Source organism: Lathamus discolor, chromosome 8 (genome assembly GCF_037157495.1).
Source record: "Lathamus discolor isolate bLatDis1 chromosome 8, bLatDis1.hap1, whole genome shotgun sequence".
Taxonomy (NCBI): Eukaryota; Metazoa; Chordata; class Aves; order Psittaciformes; family Psittacidae; genus Lathamus; species Lathamus discolor.
In genome coordinates this window covers 1,143,847-1,162,289 of record NC_088891.1, presented here as the reverse complement: position 1 = coordinate 1,162,289, position 18,443 = coordinate 1,143,847, and the positions used below count along the sequence as shown (strand labels likewise).

At 52.0% G+C, this 18,443-nt stretch overlaps 2 protein-coding genes and 1 long non-coding RNA gene across 5 annotated transcripts in view; 1 reads left to right on the top strand and 2 right to left on the bottom strand.

Annotated features, from left to right (window-relative positions):
- Positions 1 to 8,558, top strand: part of SPG11 (SPG11 vesicle trafficking associated, spatacsin) — a 31,259-nt gene extending 22,701 nt beyond the window's left edge. For both annotated transcript variants that reach the window (XM_065688805.1, XM_065688804.1), the window contains 9 exons: positions 607 to 805; positions 1,115 to 1,252; positions 1,701 to 1,834; positions 2,513 to 2,620; positions 3,014 to 3,182; positions 3,466 to 3,554; positions 4,025 to 4,180; positions 4,445 to 4,596; positions 4,759 to 8,558. In XM_065688805.1, coding sequence (XP_065544877.1) covers positions 607 to 805; positions 1,115 to 1,252; positions 1,701 to 1,834; positions 2,513 to 2,620; positions 3,014 to 3,182; positions 3,466 to 3,554; positions 4,025 to 4,180; positions 4,445 to 4,596; positions 4,759 to 4,939 — 1,326 coding nt within the window. In that variant the 3' untranslated portion in view covers positions 4,940 to 8,558. The remainder of the gene's footprint in view (positions 1 to 606; positions 806 to 1,114; positions 1,253 to 1,700; positions 1,835 to 2,512; positions 2,621 to 3,013; positions 3,183 to 3,465; positions 3,555 to 4,024; positions 4,181 to 4,444; positions 4,597 to 4,758) is intronic.
- Positions 6,164 to 14,462, bottom strand: EIF3J (eukaryotic translation initiation factor 3 subunit J). Of its 2 annotated transcripts, none has more exons than XM_065688806.1 (8): positions 14,347 to 14,462; positions 14,174 to 14,274; positions 10,082 to 10,139; positions 9,769 to 9,860; positions 9,310 to 9,424; positions 8,104 to 8,262; positions 7,651 to 7,724; positions 6,164 to 7,132 (listed from the first exon to the last, which is right to left on the bottom strand). In XM_065688806.1, exons 1-8 carry the CDS (start codon positions 14,372 to 14,374, stop codon positions 7,001 to 7,003), a joined length of 759 nt encoding a protein of 252 aa, XP_065544878.1. In that variant the 5' UTR covers positions 14,375 to 14,462; the 3' UTR covers positions 6,164 to 7,000. The 2 variants fall into 2 exon arrangements, with proteins under 2 accessions (XP_065544878.1, XP_065544879.1); XM_065688807.1 differs by having other exon boundaries at positions 6,164 to 7,129; positions 14,347 to 14,461.
- Positions 11,283 to 13,884, bottom strand: LOC136019051 (uncharacterized). The gene is made up of 2 exons (XR_010614725.1): positions 12,464 to 13,884; positions 11,283 to 11,839 (listed from the first exon to the last, which is right to left on the bottom strand). It is a non-coding gene; the product is annotated as an uncharacterized LOC136019051 (long non-coding RNA).
- Positions 14,463 to 18,443: the final 3,981 nt, after the last annotated feature.

Here is an 18,443-nt window from a genome sequence, read left to right as displayed (position 1 = left end):
TACACTTCTTGCCTGAAGCTGTGTGTGTCCCTACTACTGAATTAAGAGCTGATCATTGTGTTTAGGAGGTACATTTTTCAATGAATCTGTACACTTGTAAAGCTGTCATATGTCACAGGAGAGTATTTACAGAGCCTCACCTCTCCCAGAGGTAGCCGATGTAAAAACTAGGATGTCTTTTTCACTGTGAGCTTGTGGTATGTAGAAAAGAGGAGAAAGAACCTCAGAAGTAAAACCTACTCAGTAAAAGACAATTCTTCCTTTGGGAGGAAATGCTCCTGTCTTTCTTCTATGTATTTCAAGTGTTAAGGTTTATACTGGGCTAGGAAAATATCTCTGTTCATGGCAACCGCTCTGTGAATATTAAACTTCAAATGTAGAGTGTCACCCTGATCTGGAGAACACTAATACTTAAGATACCCAGGTGAACGTTACCTGACCTAAGGACAGATGATGTTTGCAGGTTTTGAACCTGGGTTCTGTCTGTTCTCCAGCTCTCCCCTCCTGCATCAGCTCATTGTTAACAAGTCATACCAGAGGTCAATAGATGTTCTACACTGGACCCTTTGCTGTGTCGGATCTTCTAAGTGTATGTGTGTGTCTTAGGAGTTGAACTGCTCCTACAGTGAGATGTCAGCCCAGGACCCTGAGAAGCTGCTTCATGCCATCCTGTCATCCCGCCAGCCAGAGCGGTGCAAGAAGGCACAGGCGTTCATCACCACACAGGCTCTGCAGCCCAGCACCGTGGCAGAGCTGGTGGCTGAGGAAATCATGCAGGAGCTACTGGCATCTTCAGAAGGGAGAGGTAGTAAAGAAGCTTGGTCTTGTATGTTAGCAGGTTTGGTTTGTAAGTGTGGTGTTCCTGTGTCTGCAAAACAGTCCTTGCTCTTGAGATATCTGAGTGTTGGTTATAGTCAGTAATGTTTGGGCAGCTTGGTACAAAGCTTGTAAACCTTGTGTACCTTACATAGGGTTTTGTATGAAACATTTGCATCCTTCTTCGGTGTGGATGAAGTTAAAGTGGTTTGTTTGGTTTATTTTTCTATTAACATAGCTAATCTCGCCCTAACAAGTAGCAGTTGGGACATAACTCACTCTCTCTTTGTGGACACAGGACAGAAACAGGTTGTGAACCCAGCAGCTGAGAGTCAGGCATTCCTACAGCTTGCTAAGCTCTGCCAGGATCATACGTTGGTTGGCATGAAGTTACTGGATAAAATTTCCTCCGTACCTCGTGGGGAACTGTCGTGCAGTAAGTAAATGGCAATTAATACTTGATGTAAGTAGTGCATTACTGAACATGGCATTGCCTGGGTTAAAATCACAGCACAGAGCACAGATGCAGAGCTGCCTGGTAGCAGTGGGGTGCTGGTGTATTCCTACATGTTTGTCAGTCTGCTTCTGCGGGAGGAGGTTGGAAGTTTTGTGTGTGGAATAAAATAATGTGTCAGAAAATGATCCAGAAAAACCCAGACTTTCCACAGCTCGAGAAGCCAGACTGGATGCGCGCTGTCATAGAAACTGTTACTACTTGAAACTGCATAGGACAGACCATAACAGCTCAACTTTCTAATCCAGTTCTGCTGTCTGTAACTGGAAGGGCTGTGTGTCCTCAGCAGCAATAGCATCAGTGGAGAAAGGCACAGGAATTAACCTCCTCAGTTTATTAACTGAAATACCTGAGCTCTTCCATTCTTCAGTTACAGAACTGCTGATCTTGGCTCACAATTGCTTCAGTTTGACTTGCCACATGGAGGGGATCACTCGAGTCCTCCAAGCAGCGCGGCTGCTCACGGATGAGTATCTGGCACCTAATGAAGAGTACGGAGTCATGGTATGGGTCTTGATGCCCTGTGTGTTTATCCAGATGTGTGCAGAGGGTTCCACGTGCACATCTGCAGTAACTCTGCTGGTGAGCAGTGCAGGGGGAACCGGGGGGTGGGGTGGAATGAACACAGTCCTCCTCCTCTGGACAGCTGCCTTGTCCGGCCTGGCCCTAGAAGCTAAAAGTGCGTGTTTGGTCTGATGTGTGCAGATCACAGAAGCTCTTAGAAGACTTCTGTGGAAAACAGAGGAGGAGACAGGGGAATGGTAAAGTGGCAGCAGTGAAGTACATCAGGATGGGAATGTCAGAGCTGCTGGTCAAATGTGAGGATTTGCATTACTGGGCTGTTGCACATCTTTAAGTCCTGCCTTGGAAGGATTCCTGGAGTTGGAGACATGCCCAGTGTAAAGATGGCATTGCTAAAAGGGTCGCTGCCTATTTTAATTTGGTCAGATTACATCCTTTCACCTCACAGTAAAAAGGATGCAGTTGTTTGGTTGAAAACTTAAACCTCCATGGCTCTGAGGGAGCATCTGCCTGCCTGGTGCCCCTCACTGTGCCCTGTATCTATACCAGCCAGCCCAGCACTGCTGCATGCAGCCTCCTGCCTGCCATGGCACTGACTGCTCAGAGAGAGCAGGGTTTCTGCTTGCTTTGGGCTTCAGACTCTCACTGCTGTTTCCACAGGTTCGTCTTCTCACTGGAATTGGCAGGTACAACGAGATGACCTACATATTTGAGCTGCTGCATGAGAAACACTACTTCGAAGTGCTCATGAGGAAGAAGTTAGATCCAGTAAGTGGAGGGGTACAAAGCGGGGGAAGCTTGGGGAACTGTGTGGCTGCATCAGAGCTGGTATTTACACAGCACAGTGGAGTTACCTGGGATTTTAATTGCTGGAGTGTGGGAAATCTCAGTCAAGTTTTGTAGGAATAAGCTAATTCTGGGGTTTGTTCTGGTTTTAGTTCATCTATTTCAAATTAGTCCAGTGCTGCACCAAGTGCAGTATTGAAACTTCAAGCTTTACAATGTCACTCAAAGGTTTCATGTCCTGCTTTGGATTTACTTCCAGTTAAAGGTTTTAAAAACCAGAAATATTTAATATTTAAACAATCAGAAATATTTACTAAAATGGGAATGAAACAAAGGCTCTGCAAATCTTCATGGGATTTTCCTTCATCTGACCAGAGCGGGACGCTGAAGACAGCTCTGCTGGATTACATCAAGCGCTGCCGGCCCGGGGACAGTGAGAAGCACAACATGATAGCCCTGTGCTTCAGCATGTGTCGAGAGATCGGGGAGAATCACGAGGCCGCTGCTTGCATACAGCTCAAACTCATTGAATCTCAGCCCTGGGGTGAGTGGAAACCAAGTCTGTTTCAGGAGGAGGACACGCAGAGTGACTGTGGTTTTGATGGCCTGTCTGGTCCTGGTAACATTCTTTGGCTTCCAGCAATGGCTTTGCTCCATTAACCAAGCAGTCAGCGCTGTTTCTTTGTGCTTTTTTAGTACAAAATATCTTTTGTCAGTCTTTTGTTGCTCTGAAGCACCCCTTGGGGGGCACACTTGGTACCAGGAGGTATTTTTGTAACTTACTTTGTCACATTGTAAATAATTGGTTCTTTTCTTCCCCATTTCAGAGGAGTCTCTTCGGGATGTTGCGAATTTAAAGAAACTGCTGATGAAAGCCCTGACGCTCTTTATTGATGCAGCAGAAAGTTATTCTAAGGTAAAATGAGATGGAATTGTAGCTGTACAGAACTGGGAGCACATAAGGAGTGAGATGAACAGGCAGGACAAAGCAAGCTGTGCTAGGGAGGGAATGTGGAACCCTGTCCCAGCCAAAGAGGAGCAGAGGAATAATCGCTTGCAGCATCCCCCAGTAGCACTGCTGTGTCCACAAGCAGATGACTGTTCCTTTTTTAGGGTCTACTCTTTAGGGTTACAGTTGGGTTCCCCAGATTTAGGAGTGGCCACGAGCTTGACTAGCAGGAGTAGAACATTATAATGAATTTAAAACCTGATGTGGTTATGATGAAAGTAGTTCTGGAGGTGTGTGAAGCTTCATTTAAAGCTCACAGTGATAACCCTGCAGTAATCTAGAAGATGAAGTGCTGGGTAACTGAACTCATGCTTGCTGTCAGGAAGATTTTACTTTCCTTGAGAAACAAGCTCCTGTTTTCCTGGTGTGTCCTACAGGACTCCTGTGTGCGCCAGGCCCTGCGCTGCCGGCGGCTGACGAAGCTCATAACGCTCCAGCTGCACTTCCTCAGCACGGGTCAGAGCACGATGCTCATCAACCTGACCAGGCAGGAGCTGATGGACTCCATCGTGGCCTTGCCTCGGTTCTACCAGGTGAGCTCAGCTCCCTCATCTCTTGCTGCTTCTGAACAGGGTTATTTTACACAGCGAGTACCTGAGCACAGTGCTCAGCTCTGCCACGTGGCCACCAAGCCTGTGACTGTTACCCCATGATACTGCCCAGTCAGGAGCCAGCCTGGAAACAGTAGCACAGCCCTGATGGGGACCTACAATATTTTCAATATCCTAAATACAGGAATGTCTCTGTGCCAGAACCACCCCTTTCTGCTCGGTCACCACAGCTCTGTTCCCCTGCAGGCAGCCATTGTGGCCGAGGCATATGAGTTCGTGCCGGACTGGGCTGAAGTTCTATACCAGCAAGTGGTCGCCAAGGGAGACTTCACGTACTTAGAAGAATTCAAACAACAAAGACCACTGAAGCCCAGCATGTTCGAGGAGATCGCCAAGAAGTGAGTATTCTGTGGACAAGCTGGAATGTTCTTTCCCACTGGCTGCTTTAGAGGAGCACAGCCTCTTTCTAGGAACTGCAGTTCTTAGAGGTCTGTAGCGAATCAGTCTTGGTGGTGACTGTGAAGCCTTTCTAGTTCAAGTATGTGTACAATTATTTTCAGAGTTAAACAACACCCACCTACTGAAGCTGCTCTGAAGAACCTGAAGAAGCTGCTCACGTACTGTGAGGACATCTACACGTACTACAGGTTGGCTTATGACAACAAGTTCTACGACGTGGTGAACACGCTCCTGAAGGACGCTCAGACTGGCTGCTGCCTCAATGACATGTTGTCAAACTAGAGCCCAGCTTCCCGCAGGGTTAGTACTGACTCTTTAACAGGTATTTTATCCATCTGCTTACAGCAATGTGCTGCTACGTGAAGGCTGCTCCAGAGAACTGGTGGTGGTTGTAAATACAGAAAGGGTTGAGACTGGGTTAACCTAAAGCTGTGTTTTGTATAATAAATCTGTTTACAAAACACGTGAGTAGCCAGGCCCTGCAGCCAGGGACAGCCCCTTGGAACCAGAGGGAGCCAGCAGCCGCTCGTGTCAGGCTGTGGCTCACCATGGGAATTGTGTCCAAACCAGCAACCAGCTGGAGGAGCAGGCGCAGAGTCGCCTGTACGTGGTGATGGAAGCAGTGGGAGAGTTTGTGAACTCCTCTGCTGAGGTATGTGCTCAGATAATCCATGCTTTGGCTCCCATCTGATCAGACTGGTTTTGGTTCCTAGCTTAGTGATCGAGTGAATGTCTTGTACAACCCCTTAGGGCTGTACAGCAGATACTAACTTGCTGCTGGGAGTAAAAAAGTAGTGATGTATTCTTACGGATCCTAACTCCCCCCCATGCTTGGGGGGGTGGTTGGCTCTGACACCGGGTCAGGAGCTGCAATAAGCACTCTGCTGCTGAGCTGTTTTGGCAAAGCGGGAGGGAGGGTAGGACTTGGACGCTGCTTCAGGCAGAAACTGGGGTTCACCTTGGATTCAGTACATGCCCCAAGCAGCAGCAGCCTGCAGAGCTCCTAACACAGACACTAACTCCTGCCCCAGAGCAGGGGGAGGGCTCACAGCTGGAGGCACCACACAGACAGATGGCTTCTAAGTAAAATTAAGCAATGGGATCCCACTATCTCTAAACACTACCCCAGCAAAACCACCATTGCCATGGCAACCCAGCTAATTAGCAAAGATCTTAACTTGGGTTTACAGCTTAGAGCCTCCTGGTTGCTGCACACCAGTGACAATGCTTCCCCTGTGCAGTGTTTCTCTCAAAGCTGTCAGGGGTATGGTCATGGGACACACGTACCACCATAGTTCAGGTCACTGTGCCTCTAAGAAGGAGAATGTGTTGGGCAGGGAGGAGTAAGCCTGAGCAGATCCCTACTGCAAACTGCAGTGCTAGTGAGTCTTGTAAGAGAAATGAGACCAAGCTGTTGTGGTTAGTCCAAGCTGGGAGTCCCAGCACTGCAACCTCACCACCTCTTCTTTTAAGACACTAAAAGAATGGGTCCAAAGGCAGCCGGGGTGAGGTCCTCAATAGTGATTTTTATTAAATTAGTTGCTTTATAAAACACTGCAGATGTTGTAATTGTTAACATAACAATTTGCCCAACTGTAGCAACTCTTGCAGTTTGCTAAGCAAGTTTTTGTTGGTTTTAAATGAAAGAAAATGGCCGAGTTGTGAAAGATCTACCACAACCCAGGACAGCCCCAAAGGAAGTCCTGGGTTTTTTTACACTTAAACCAGGCAATTAACTGTTAAGGAATCCCAAACCCATACTGCTGCGTTAGTAGAAATCCAGATGAATGGAAACTAAACTTCATCCTCAAGCCACAGAATCGTTCCTTTCCGATCAGGTACCCCCCTGGCACGTGCCCACCCCATGCCCACTCAGGCAGCATCTCGAGTGCAGGATCCTCACACTGAAGTTAGTGGCTCTCCTTCACAATACCCCAAATCCTCAAGCTCTAACATAAGACAAAGCAATCGTAATACTAAGTGCACACCACACCCTCGCTGCAAACTGCGCTGGTTCAGCACAGGTCACTTAGGTAAGACCAAATCACTGAACCGTGCTGGGATTAACTTGTGTCCTCTTGAAACTCCAATTTAGTGGCTGTTACTATCGAGTCAAATAGCAACAGTTACCCTTTATAAGAATTTGGGGGGGTTACTGCAATTTACATAGCTTTGAAACATCCTGGGCCTAAGCCGTGACCAGGCACCCATCTGGAGTTAAACCACCAGCACAGATACTGCAATTCTGATTGTAGCATTTGGCAGAATTTAAAGGAAGAAAAGTTGTGCTACATGTTTAAGGGATTATGGGCAACAGAAAAACAACAGAAAAGGAGATAAATGTCACATGAAGTCTTCAAAGTCTTGTACATATTCACCATCATATCCTCCGTAGTCAGCCAGGTCGTCTTTCATCGTAGCCTTTAAACCACCGCCCGGAACAACACCTTTTTTCTTCTTTTTGGCTTTATTCTGCTTAAATAGGAAGAGCACGTTGACGTTCAGCTCCATAGCAATGAGTCATTACCCCAGTTCCAGTAACACCTCACGTCTCTGGGTATGAGCACTCACACAGCCACGCAATGAGCATGACTCCTACCCTGTGTTTCACCCTGCAATGCCATCAATTACAGTCCATTCCTAGCAAAGCTGTGGTATTTTCAGGTGTCCCACAGCTCCCTCATGGACTTGCCCATGTTTTGTCTGTCATCCTACTTTACCCAGGCTCTAAACAAGTAGAATAACAAAGTAAACGCAGCATCCGGTGTTCAGCTCTGTGAAATCGCCAATTTAATGAAGGAATTAAAGTGCTGAGGCACAGGGTGCCCAGAGGAGCTGTGCCTGCCCCAGCCCTGGCAGTGCTCAAGGCCAGGTTGGATGTGTGATCATTTAATCTCCTGCTACTCCCAAACCATAACCAGCAGCTTGGAGCAGTGTCCAAGCACCGCTCTCACCAGCCCAGCCCTTGCAGCACCACCCTGCAGAAGCCTTACCTTTTCCTGTTTCTGTTTTTCACTGCATAGTACTGTCAAGGTATTTGTGATCTTTTTCAAATCATCAACTTCCACTAAGACAGGAAAAGAAAAAGGATTCTGTGTCAGTATTGTTTTCAAAGGCAGCTCAATAACCCAACAACAACACTCTCCAAAACGTAGAAATAAGCATCTCTGATGAGGATGGGCAATTACTTGGTTTAAATCAGCAGAATACAGGCTCAGTGAGTCTGGTCCCTGGAATCACAGTTACTGTTTGAAGGTCCCCAGATAAGCAGCCTCCTGTACAGGGAGACAATCCTTGATACAGTTCATGGGAATGGAGTCGGGAGTTCATTGAGGGAATGGATTCCTCCTTCAGTTAGTGTAACCTACACAGCTCAGTCCTGACACAACCTTGAACATTCCGGCTCTGGCAGCAGCATGCTCTACAAGGGCTCCCATGACACTTACATGAAATACACACGTCCCGCACTAACGCTTCCAAGAAGCTGGCGTAATGTAACGACTTCTCATACTGTGTGATTTTCTCTTTTAGTAGTTTGCCAAATTCCGTGAAGTCATCTTTTGAGGAGGGATTCATGGCATCTATTCCACAAGTGTTATTTACACCTGCACGGGAAGACAGAGGTGTTACACAGACATTAGCTCTGAGCCCCGGGGTGGCACCAGAGGAAGCAGTAACCTCACTGACATTCGGGTCCAAACCCCCACCAAAGCTCCACAAAGCCAAAGCTGAGCTCTGCTCACTGCTTCCACCACCTAAAAGTCAACAGCCCCAGTTACAAGCCTCTGTGGAAAGGTGTTTTACTCCAGAATGTAGTAATTTGCACCAGCTATTCCCATTCCCTGGAGCAATGCGCTCTACAGGAAACCCCTTTTCCTTAAATAAAGAATTCCTGTCTTGAGCTCCCCAGTGCAAAGTTTAGCTGGTTCTTTGCAGCTGTATTTGGTGCATCCCCGGCCCGTACTCAGCCAAGGACTCACAGAGCAGCATTTCCACCGAGCAGTAGCTGGATAATTCACTATAATCAAGGAAACACGCTTTCATGTGTGGAGGATGCTGCTGTGAGTCAGGATCACTGCTGATGCTGTCAGAGCACAAAACCAGGCTAATCTGCTCTAAATCAGCTTCATCTCCACCAGCTCACTGCTCTGACCTGGCTGGCTTTCCCTCTTCCTGGCCTGCCACAGTTTGCCTGAAGGGAAGCACACTGGAGCGAGTTCTGCTGTGCCACACTCCTCCAAAGCCATGTTAAATCCCTCTTGTAAAGCACTCAGAACATTCAGAGACAGCACTTCTTGGTTTTCTTTTTACACACTCATCTCACTCAGCTTTTTACCACAAGTACCAATACGTCCAAGTGCAATGTTGGAAACTTCAGCCAGCCACCTCTTTCTCCTATGGGCTCCCTACTATTACCTGCTAAGGAAGAGCACCTCCTGTGCTAAAGATGGTTTTGTGGCTCTTCCAATTAGTCCCCATCACCGAGACGTGCCTCCAGCAGTTCCAGTGTAACCCCTCTTTAGCCACAGTCACACAACCTGTGTGTGCTGACAGTCAGATCCCGCTCAGTTCGCTCTGCAGGTACCCCCCACCAGGCTGATTTCAGGACACAGCCCTCTGGTGCTGCTGCGGTTGCACCAACTCGCACTTACCAAAGGTTTCTTTTGCTAACTCGAGGTCTGACTCCTCTTGCAATTTCTTTAGTCGTAGCTTGTCTGCTAACTGTTCTTCTGGGGTGAGCTCCTTCTGCTCCTCTGGGGCCTCTAACTGCAGTAAGAAACGTAGACAGGGACAACGCTGTTATTCCTGCCCCTGAGCAGGGTAACACCACCACATCGCTTAACAAACAGTCTACAACAAGTGGGAAGCAGCACCTTAGTTCTGGTTTTCACCACTGCACGTTGTACCATGAGCAGCAGAGATGAGCATTGCTTCAGTAACTGGCCCCATTACACATATGAAAGCTGATTCCCCCCCCCCGCCATGTTACTCACTGCAAGACTGAGGTTTGTTTTATCATAGTCAAGAGCTTTACGGAGCTTGTTCAACCCCAAAAGCATCAAACCGACCCTGTCCTCTACATCTGAGACCCAGAAGGAAACAGGAGTTACCCTTTTTTTAAGCTCCTCTTGCTTCTTCTTCTGTAGCTTTTCTTTTTCTTTTATTTTTTCAGCTATTTTCTTTTTTTCAGAGACTTTCGGCTCTGTAACACATGGACACCAAAGCTCTCAACAACTAGGGCTTATTCCCAGCAAGCGCAGTCATCCCTGGAGCTCCATCAGTGGAATCTGAACCCAGGGAGCTCCAGGACACACTTTGTCAGAACAAAACCAACCCCGTTTAGTGGGTTTGATTCTTCAGATACACTCCAAACAAACCAGCGTCTGCTCTGCTGTCCAGAGCCATGTGTGCCTTAAGTCTTACCTTGTTTTACCTCTGTCTCCTTTACTTCCTCCTCTTCCTCCTCATCATCCCAGTTATCCTACAAAAAGAGTCTGAATTAAGATTTTTACAGACACTTGTTTAGGTAACAAATGCGAAGAGCAGCAGCTCCTGTACGACCTCTTTAAATCCATTAATCTTATGGATGGAGTGAGGAAGTGGGGAGGAAGTTGAGAGCTGTACAAGGGCTTTTGGAGCTGATCAGGAGGCTTCAGGACCAGTTCTTACTTTGAAAACAGCAGCTTTTGGTTAAAGAATCAGAAAGCTCGTGTCAGTAGTCACAAAACCAGGTCATGGGCGCATCAGCACCCACAGTAACTCAGGGGCAACACCGTGCTGTGGGAGCAGGGGAAGCAGCAGCAGGCAGAGGGCATGCAGGGAGTCTGGCACCACGCAGGAATACCGACCTCTAACAGTCACCACACCGATGGCTCCTTCATCACCAAGGAGCTATTGGCAGACTCTTCCCACAGATAAATCACTTCAATGCTCTCCAACAGCCACCACGACCTCAGGTGTATTTTCAAGCAGGCTCAGCTGCGGTGTCTGCATTAACTGCCTCCAGCTTTCACCTTCAGCAACCTTCAAGGCCAGGATGGACACAGGGGCTCGGAGCAAGCTGCTCCAGTGGAAGGGGTCCCTGCCCGTGGCGGGGGTTGGAGCTCGGTGAGCTTTAAGATCCCTTCCAAGCCAAACTGTTCTACGCCCACCATCTCCCACACCTCCCAGCCACTGTCCTCTGCCCAATGGATGATCCATGGTTCAAACAAATACAGAAGAAGCACTGTTTCTACAGAGCTGACCTGCCAATGTCACCTGCAGACTCTACAGCAGTAATTCCACAGTTTCTTCCTGATTGTTCCCTAGACCAGGGTTATGGGAATCCATATTCTTGTCCTAACCCCACTGCGAATTCAAGCCCATGTGGAAATCACTGCTCTAAACTGGATCCGAAGGCACGTGCCAAGTACCACACGATGCTCACACCACAAGGTAAAGCCAGGAAACTCACAGGAGTTCAAAACTTCAGTTATCGGCTTCCACTCAACTTGCAGGCTCAAAAGATGGCATCTGACAAGACCTCATTTACCCCAGATGACACACGCTGTCAGGGCACCATCACAGACAAGCTTAAAGCCCGTAAGTCCTGAGCATCGTGATGCGCACCCAGCAATGCACATAGTTGATTGAATCAAGTGATTTATTCAATTCTGAGGTTGCTACAGCACAGCAAATAGAAGGCAGTGGTGGAAGCACTCAGGACTTCAATGTGCTGACCCAAGCAAGGGAGCCACCGAGTCCATCCACTGGCTCACTCCAGTTAATTGGCACTTGGGAGGGCTCCAGCTTCCTTCCCCATTCCAAGGAGCTGACTTGAATTTGGAGCAGCATTATTTTAGCTCACATCTAATTAAGAGTTTGTTACACCCACTTCTTAAATAGCTCCTTCCATTACTGCTGCCTCAGCCCTTGCCCCGTCCTTCACGGGTCTTAAAGTCAAGTATTTGAGAGTGCAAAACCCCAGAGCAGGGCACCCTGACCCTGCCCGTGGGGCAGCAGTAGCTGCATGTCACCGGTATGGGCAAGGGCCTCCATGTGATGACAGGCTCACCCCTTCCCCACGTGCCTGCGCAGGGACAGGACACGGTGGCAGAGCTTATTTGAACTGAGTGTATTTGTAACTGGGGGCAGAGGAGCATCCACACTTACTCCTGTGGTTTAGGAGTTCCAGGGAACTTCCTAGGAGGGAAATTGCTCTCCTGATGTATCTTCGCACTGATACGAAGTAACTCAAAGATGACCTCTTTACGCCAGAGTGTTCCAGCAGTACATAGGTGTACTGAACTGAACCGAGGCTCCTGCAAGCATCTTCATGTCATGTCAATAAGCCCCTGAGGAGAGCAGCTCTCTCATGACTTCACATGCTCCATCACATGTACCTTAAACATGCAATAATGCACGTTCTGCCCCCGAAACCCAGAAGACACAAGCACATAGATTCCCACCAGATCCATGAGCTCTCCCCCCTTCAGAGCTCAGTGTCTGGGTGGCCCTGGCTTCGTTACACACGGAATGGCCCAGGAGTGAGATGAGAACTCCTTGGCTGGAGGCCCATCCTCTGGGAAACTCGTGCTCTGGGAAGCACCAGAGAGTTTTGTCACTGATGAAGATGCTAATTTTAAACCTGGGGAAGTCAAAGTTTCCCGACTTAACAGTTCCTGCAAGTTCATTCCTGAAAAATCTTCCAAAATAAACACCAGGATCCAAAGGTAGAAAACCCATTCCGCACTGTGAAATACCAACCCTAAACCCACTCCTGCTCAGAAACCACACCGAGCTCCTGGGTTAGACCATGTCCTTTACCTTACACGGGCACTTCCCAAGGTGCAAACAGGGAATCCAGAGGCCAAGAACCACGGCAGGCTCAGCTCTGTGACCTCGGGCCTTCTGCAGAGGAGCAGCACAGAGCAGCTTTCTCTGCTGGACCACTCCTCCTCCCCAGACACAGCCCCTGCTCTGAACCAGGACTCCTCTGAAAGAGTTAAGTAGTTGCATTCTTACTACATGTGGGAAAACCTTGTGTCCTTATCACAGCCCAACGCAGAGGTGTCCTTGAAGAGTAACCCCGGAGAGCACAGTTCTCTTGGACACATTCTATCCTGGCAGAGACCTTCCTGGCTTTCAAAGGCAGGAGGAAAAGCCCCACAGAAACAATGTCTCTAAGAGAGGTGTGCGTGTATACAGACATACCTAGGGAAATCACACTTACGCCCACAGTTACACGTTAACCACACTACAAAGGACTGCAGCCACTCTGCACAGAGACACCTTTACTTTGCGTGCTGCAGTGCGATACCTTTGGAAGCTGAGGCGTGTGGGTGGTGCTACACTGAAGGAGGAAAATGGACAGCTTGTAACTCACACCAACACCTTCACTGCTTTTCCGAGAGGAGATGAACCACTTCTGTCACAGCCACTGCAAGCAGTGGCTCAGCCCACGCTCAAGGACAGCGGCGCTGCTGGTTTCAGAGGTTCCGGTGGCAGCAGTGGCCTCACCAACAAACCCAGCGTGGCCTCCGCCTGTAAGCAGCAGCACTGCTCCAGAGAGGTGACCAACAGCACGCGGCTCACCTGGGCCTGGCCACTGCTGCACTGCGAACAGAAAGGCCTTTTCAGCTGACCTGCTCCCATTCCTCGCACTCGCTCCTGCCAAGCTGCCTGGCATCGTCTCCCTCCTGTCCATACGAACACAAACCGAGGCTTCTGCGGCCTCCAGCCACAGGGGCAGCTGGAACAAGCTTTTGGAAGCGTCAGAAGTGCACATCCGCACATTTTAACCCTGATTCCATGCAGACACCACTCGTGAAACGCAGCGAAACCCCCTGCCGTATAATAAACCTATTTCAAGTACTTCGGGCACTACCACATCCACAACCACCCAGTAAGGCTGCTGCATCTTCAAATGATGAGGCCAAAGCGCGTGTGTGAAGTAGGCAAAGGGGGGGAAAGGACAACGCGCAAGTCCCCGGTCAACACCAGGAGCTCCAATTTAAAGCTTTCTTTAAAGCCCACCCCAGCGCTCCCCCAGGCCCTCACGCACGCTCCGAGCAGCGGGGCTGAGGCGCTGCGGGAGGCGGTGGGAGGGCAGCCAGGGCCGGCCGGGGAGCAGCGGGCGGGCTCCCCGGAGCCTCTGCAGGCCAGGAAAGCGCCTGCGGGTCCGCCCTTCCCTCCCCTGGGAGGCCCGCGGGCAGCGGCGGCGCAGCCCGGGCGGAGCAGGCACGGGGGACGCCGGGCCCCGCCAGGCGCGGCCTCCCCCGGCCACTGCCGCCCGCGGCCGCCGCTGCCCCTCGGGGCGCCCGCAGCCGGGGCCGGCCCCGGCGCTTCCCCGCCGCAGACGCGTGGCCGCGGCCGCCCGACCTCCCCCGCCGGGGCCTCCCCGCCCCGCCCGCGGCCCCAGCCCGGGCCGAGCCGCGCCGCCGGGCCCGCGGCCCCCGCACACGAGGCGCCAGACGGCGGCGGGCCCGGCCCCGCGGCCACGGCCCGGCCCGGCGCACGGCGAGGGCCCGGCCGCACCTTCACGTCGTCCTCCTCATCCTCGCCGGCCCAGCGGTCTCCGGCCACCCCCGGCACGAGCCGCTTCGCCACCGGCTCCACCACCTCGAAGCTGTCGGCATCTGCAGGGGAGAGGAGCGCGGTGAGCGCGGGGCCGCGGCGCGGGGGCGCCGGCGGGGCAGGGCCGCACCTACCCCACGAATCCACCGCCTCCGCCGCCATCTTCCCCGCCGCCGCTCGCAGGGCACGGTGAGGCGGCCGCTCCAGAGCGGCACAGCCAGCGCCGCGCGCGGGGCACGCCGGGACGGTGGCGGACCGCCGGAGCTCCGCCCACCGCGGGGCGGGGCGGGGCGGCGCCGCGGTGGAGCCGGGCGGGCCGAGGGGCAGCGGGCGCTCTCGGGAGCCCCGACGGCGCGGCCCGGGCCGATGGCGGTGGGGCCGGGGCCGCTGCAGGCCCAGCGCCGCGCTCAGCTGGCTCCGAGCGCTCCCGAGCCGGGGCGGAACCGGAGGCGGGAGGGGTCTGCGCGTGCGGGGGCTCCCGGCTCCGCCCGCCCCCCGTTCCTGCCGTCCGAGGGCACCCAAGCGACGGCAGAGCCGGCGCGCACTCGGGTCACGGCGGAGCGGCGCAGCAGCCACGTCCCTGCGGCGTCCTCACCGCCTGTGCCCGGGGCTCCGTGGGCTCCGTTCGCGGCGAGGGCAGCTCTGGCGGTGCCGAGAGCTGCCCAGGGCTGTGGAACGCGATGGAAGCCGTGCCCTGGGTTCGCGCGCGTCCAAAGTCAGCTCGACGCTTGCAGTGAAGAGCCAGGAACTGCTCCCGTTGTACAGGTGGGGAAATGAGGGCACAAAGAGCAAAAAACCCTGCTCGAGCCCAGCGCGGAGTGAGGGGAACCACCCCGGCGGACAGCAAACGGCTCAGTCCCAACATCTCTGCTCAGGAGCAGAAACTGAGACAGATGAGATCCATCGGGCCTTGTGGTTGTTTTACAGACGATGCCCGCAGCGCAGGCGGCAAATGAGGCTTGGAGCAGCTCCAGGCTGTGCTGTACCGGTTACAAAGCACATCTACTCTTCTCTTGTTGGGCCTCCAGTATCTTTAGCCTTTAAAACACGCACACATATCCACACAGACGCACACACAGAGCCCTCTCCTTCCCTTTCAAAGGCTGAAAACAGACACGAGAGGAGTCTGCAGTGGAGAATCAGCTACGAATCATAAATCCAGGAGCCAGAGCACAGCTATTCCATACAGACCTTTAGGAGTCTGTACTAGAAACGACGGCGGCAGCAGCGCAACCTCACAGAACACGAGTTCTCTTCCAGCTGCATTTGACACGGTGCAGCCCATCGCTGCAGCGGCACTTTCGCAAGCATCAAACAGAAGAAAGCAAACGAGTTATTACATGGTCAAGAGAGCCCAGGCAGCGCCCGGTCACACAGTGGCCCGGCTCGCTTCCGAGCACAGCCACTGCCTGGGCTGCTGCGGAGGGGGGTGAAAGTTACCTTTGCCTTCACAGAGTGACTGCGAGCGATGAAGCGCTGCAGCCCTGCTGCAGCCCTGCTGCTTCTCGTCAGCTGCTCAGCATCCCGCTGTGAAGAACCCAGGGTGTGGGTTTGCTGCAACCAAGTCTTTGCTGTCAGCCCCGTGGCACCCCTGAGCTTCACTCAGGTTCCGTCGGCGGCACCGATAACTGACCCGAGCCCTGGAGCCTCCCTGCCACCATCTCGCTGTCTCTTCTGTCTCCCATCACAGTCAGTTCTCAGCTGAATGGAAGCAGGTAACAAATGCGACCGAGGGAGGGGAAGGAAAGCAGGAGAGAGAAAAGCTCCCTGCATTCAGCCAGCCCCGGAATGCTGCTGCAATCCCTGGTTTTTGCACGGTTCTTCCCATTCCAGCTTTATTCTACTCACAGAACGGGTCTGAAAGTCCCTTTTAACTCCAGTCCTCAAAACAGTCTCTTGGTCTGAAGAGACACACAATGGATTCCTCCTCCCAGGAAGAGGCACTTCTAAAAGCAAAGCCATTCACCTCCCTGCCTGAGTGACTGCGCTTGCTCCAGTTTTTCAGGTATTGGTCTTTGATTCGGAGTTTCATGGCATGAAATATGGAAGTGGCCTGACTGCGGATCAAGGGTGCCGTCTGTCACCCTGGCACACACGTTCCTGCTTGTGAAGCCCAGTGCTCTCCGTACAGCGAAGACGTTAAGAGAGGAGCGGTTTGTGTCCCGTGGCACCTGCTGGCACAGGCTGCTCCCTCCGGGCTGGCTTCCTGCGGTAGGTACTGTCAGCCTTCAAAGCGGCGGCAGGATGTGACGTTTGCTCTGCGGCGTTGACTTTGCTGAGGTTCCCGTTATCCATCCGCTCCACACAAGCATTCACTTCACGCGGAAATCCAAGCTTTGCAAAGGTCTCCTCTCCAGGTCCCCCAAGGGGAGCATCCCAGGAGCGCTGCAGCGAGTGGGGGGACGAAGGCACAGTTCCCTCTTCTCATTCCCCGTACTTGGGCGGTCTCAGCACTAATCCCATCCTCACGTGGAAGAGAAACAGCCCCAAGGGGCACAGGGCTGGTGCAGGCTGGGGCTTGCCTTGGGTCCTGTAGAAATTGCCAAGTTCCAAATCCCACCATCTACTTCAACACGCCGATGCTGACTCACGTTTGTTCAGGCAAAGAGTAAAGGCGACGGCTGGCCACGCAGTGCGGCGAGGATGGCAGGGCCAGGAGGAAAAGGAACGGAGTCTGGGTGTTCACCAGTAAAGTCACGAGGGGTTTGTGTTTCCGGACAGGTCTCTTTACTGAACAAGCCACTGCTGCTAAAGTCCTGCCGGAGGCACCCACTCAGCCTCTCCTCGCCCACAGCTTCCTGGTCTCACACTTGGCCATCCATTGGGAAGAGCTGCACACAGGGAGCGGACAATTGCCATGGAAGGACGCTGGCTTCTCGCAGCAAGAGCAGCCCCACGCTGGCCTCGTCCTCCTCCTGCACCCCAGCTGTGGCTGCTCAAGGGCTTTGTTTGAAGGCAGTCTCCCTCCTCAGCGTGCCTGTGCTCCACAGCACTCATTTGGGAGACTTTTAATCAGGTCTTGACACATCCCAGCCTTTCAGATACATCCCAAAAGTAATGACACATTTTCCTGCACAGATGGAAGGTGAAATGAATCCCTGGTGGACAGGAAGCTAGGAACACCGAGGTGCACACTCTTCTAGCTATAGAGCAACTTAAAAACCCCCAAACACGTTAACATGTATTGCCAAAATAAGCATGAAAGATGTCATTTTGCTGTCAGAACGGAGAATGCTCAGACCTCCAACAGGGTACATAGGGGCATGCAAAAGGAACACACGACTGCCAGGCTCAAGGAAAAGACCACGAAACGAGACAAACATTGGAAACAGGATGTTGTGTCCTGTAAGATGACACAGAACTGGAATCAGTGACAGGGCTGCAGGACTGCTGCGGTTCCGCACGCAAGACTCGAGCAGCGCACGGAGCGGAGCCTCCCCACCGCCCGTGTCACCTCTGGCACACACAATCCATCCGGACCCACGTTGGAGGCAGAGCTGAGCCTCCCCCTCAAGACTAATCAGGTGAAACTAGAACCTGAAGGGTTATACCTTTGCTCCATGCAAAGAGCCTTCACAGCAAGGCGTTGGACGCGCTCAGGCACTTGCATCTGGGGGAAGGTGGATTCATTCTGCAAAGGAAGCTCAGGGTGAGAAATACCAGACTTGCAGCGCATTAAAGTATGACTACTTCCTATGTTTATTCAGCAGTCTCTGTTACTTCTGCTCTGCAGCGATACAGAACTAAACCCTCTGCTTACGTTTCCCCACACAGACACAGCTGTAAAGTGCAATGTAGGCTTTGGTTTCCTCAGCTAAAGAAAGCACTTCTGGAACGGGGTCAGCCAGAGAGAGGACCCGCGTGCTCAGGGCCACGCTCTGAACAGATGATGGTCTCTTTACCGGCAGAGAAGAGCCATGAGCTACCCAGCAAAACCCATTTCGCTCTGGCTGAGCAGTGAACCTTAAAGCAGCTCTGTCATGGCAGTGACTCGGGAGCCAGGTGGCAGAATTCCACAGCAAACAGGGATTCACGGTTAAAGGAGTTAAAAATCCCAGGTTTAGGTTTCCATTGTAAGGAACAACCGAAGAAAGAGTTGGCAAAGCACGGAGCAATTCAAACCCCGACCGCTTTCAGAACCCAGAAACACCGGCGAACCATCTCATGGCCACAAACCCAGGAGGGTGGGGGGTTGCAGGAGCACGCGTCTGCGCAGAAGCAGATATAAAGG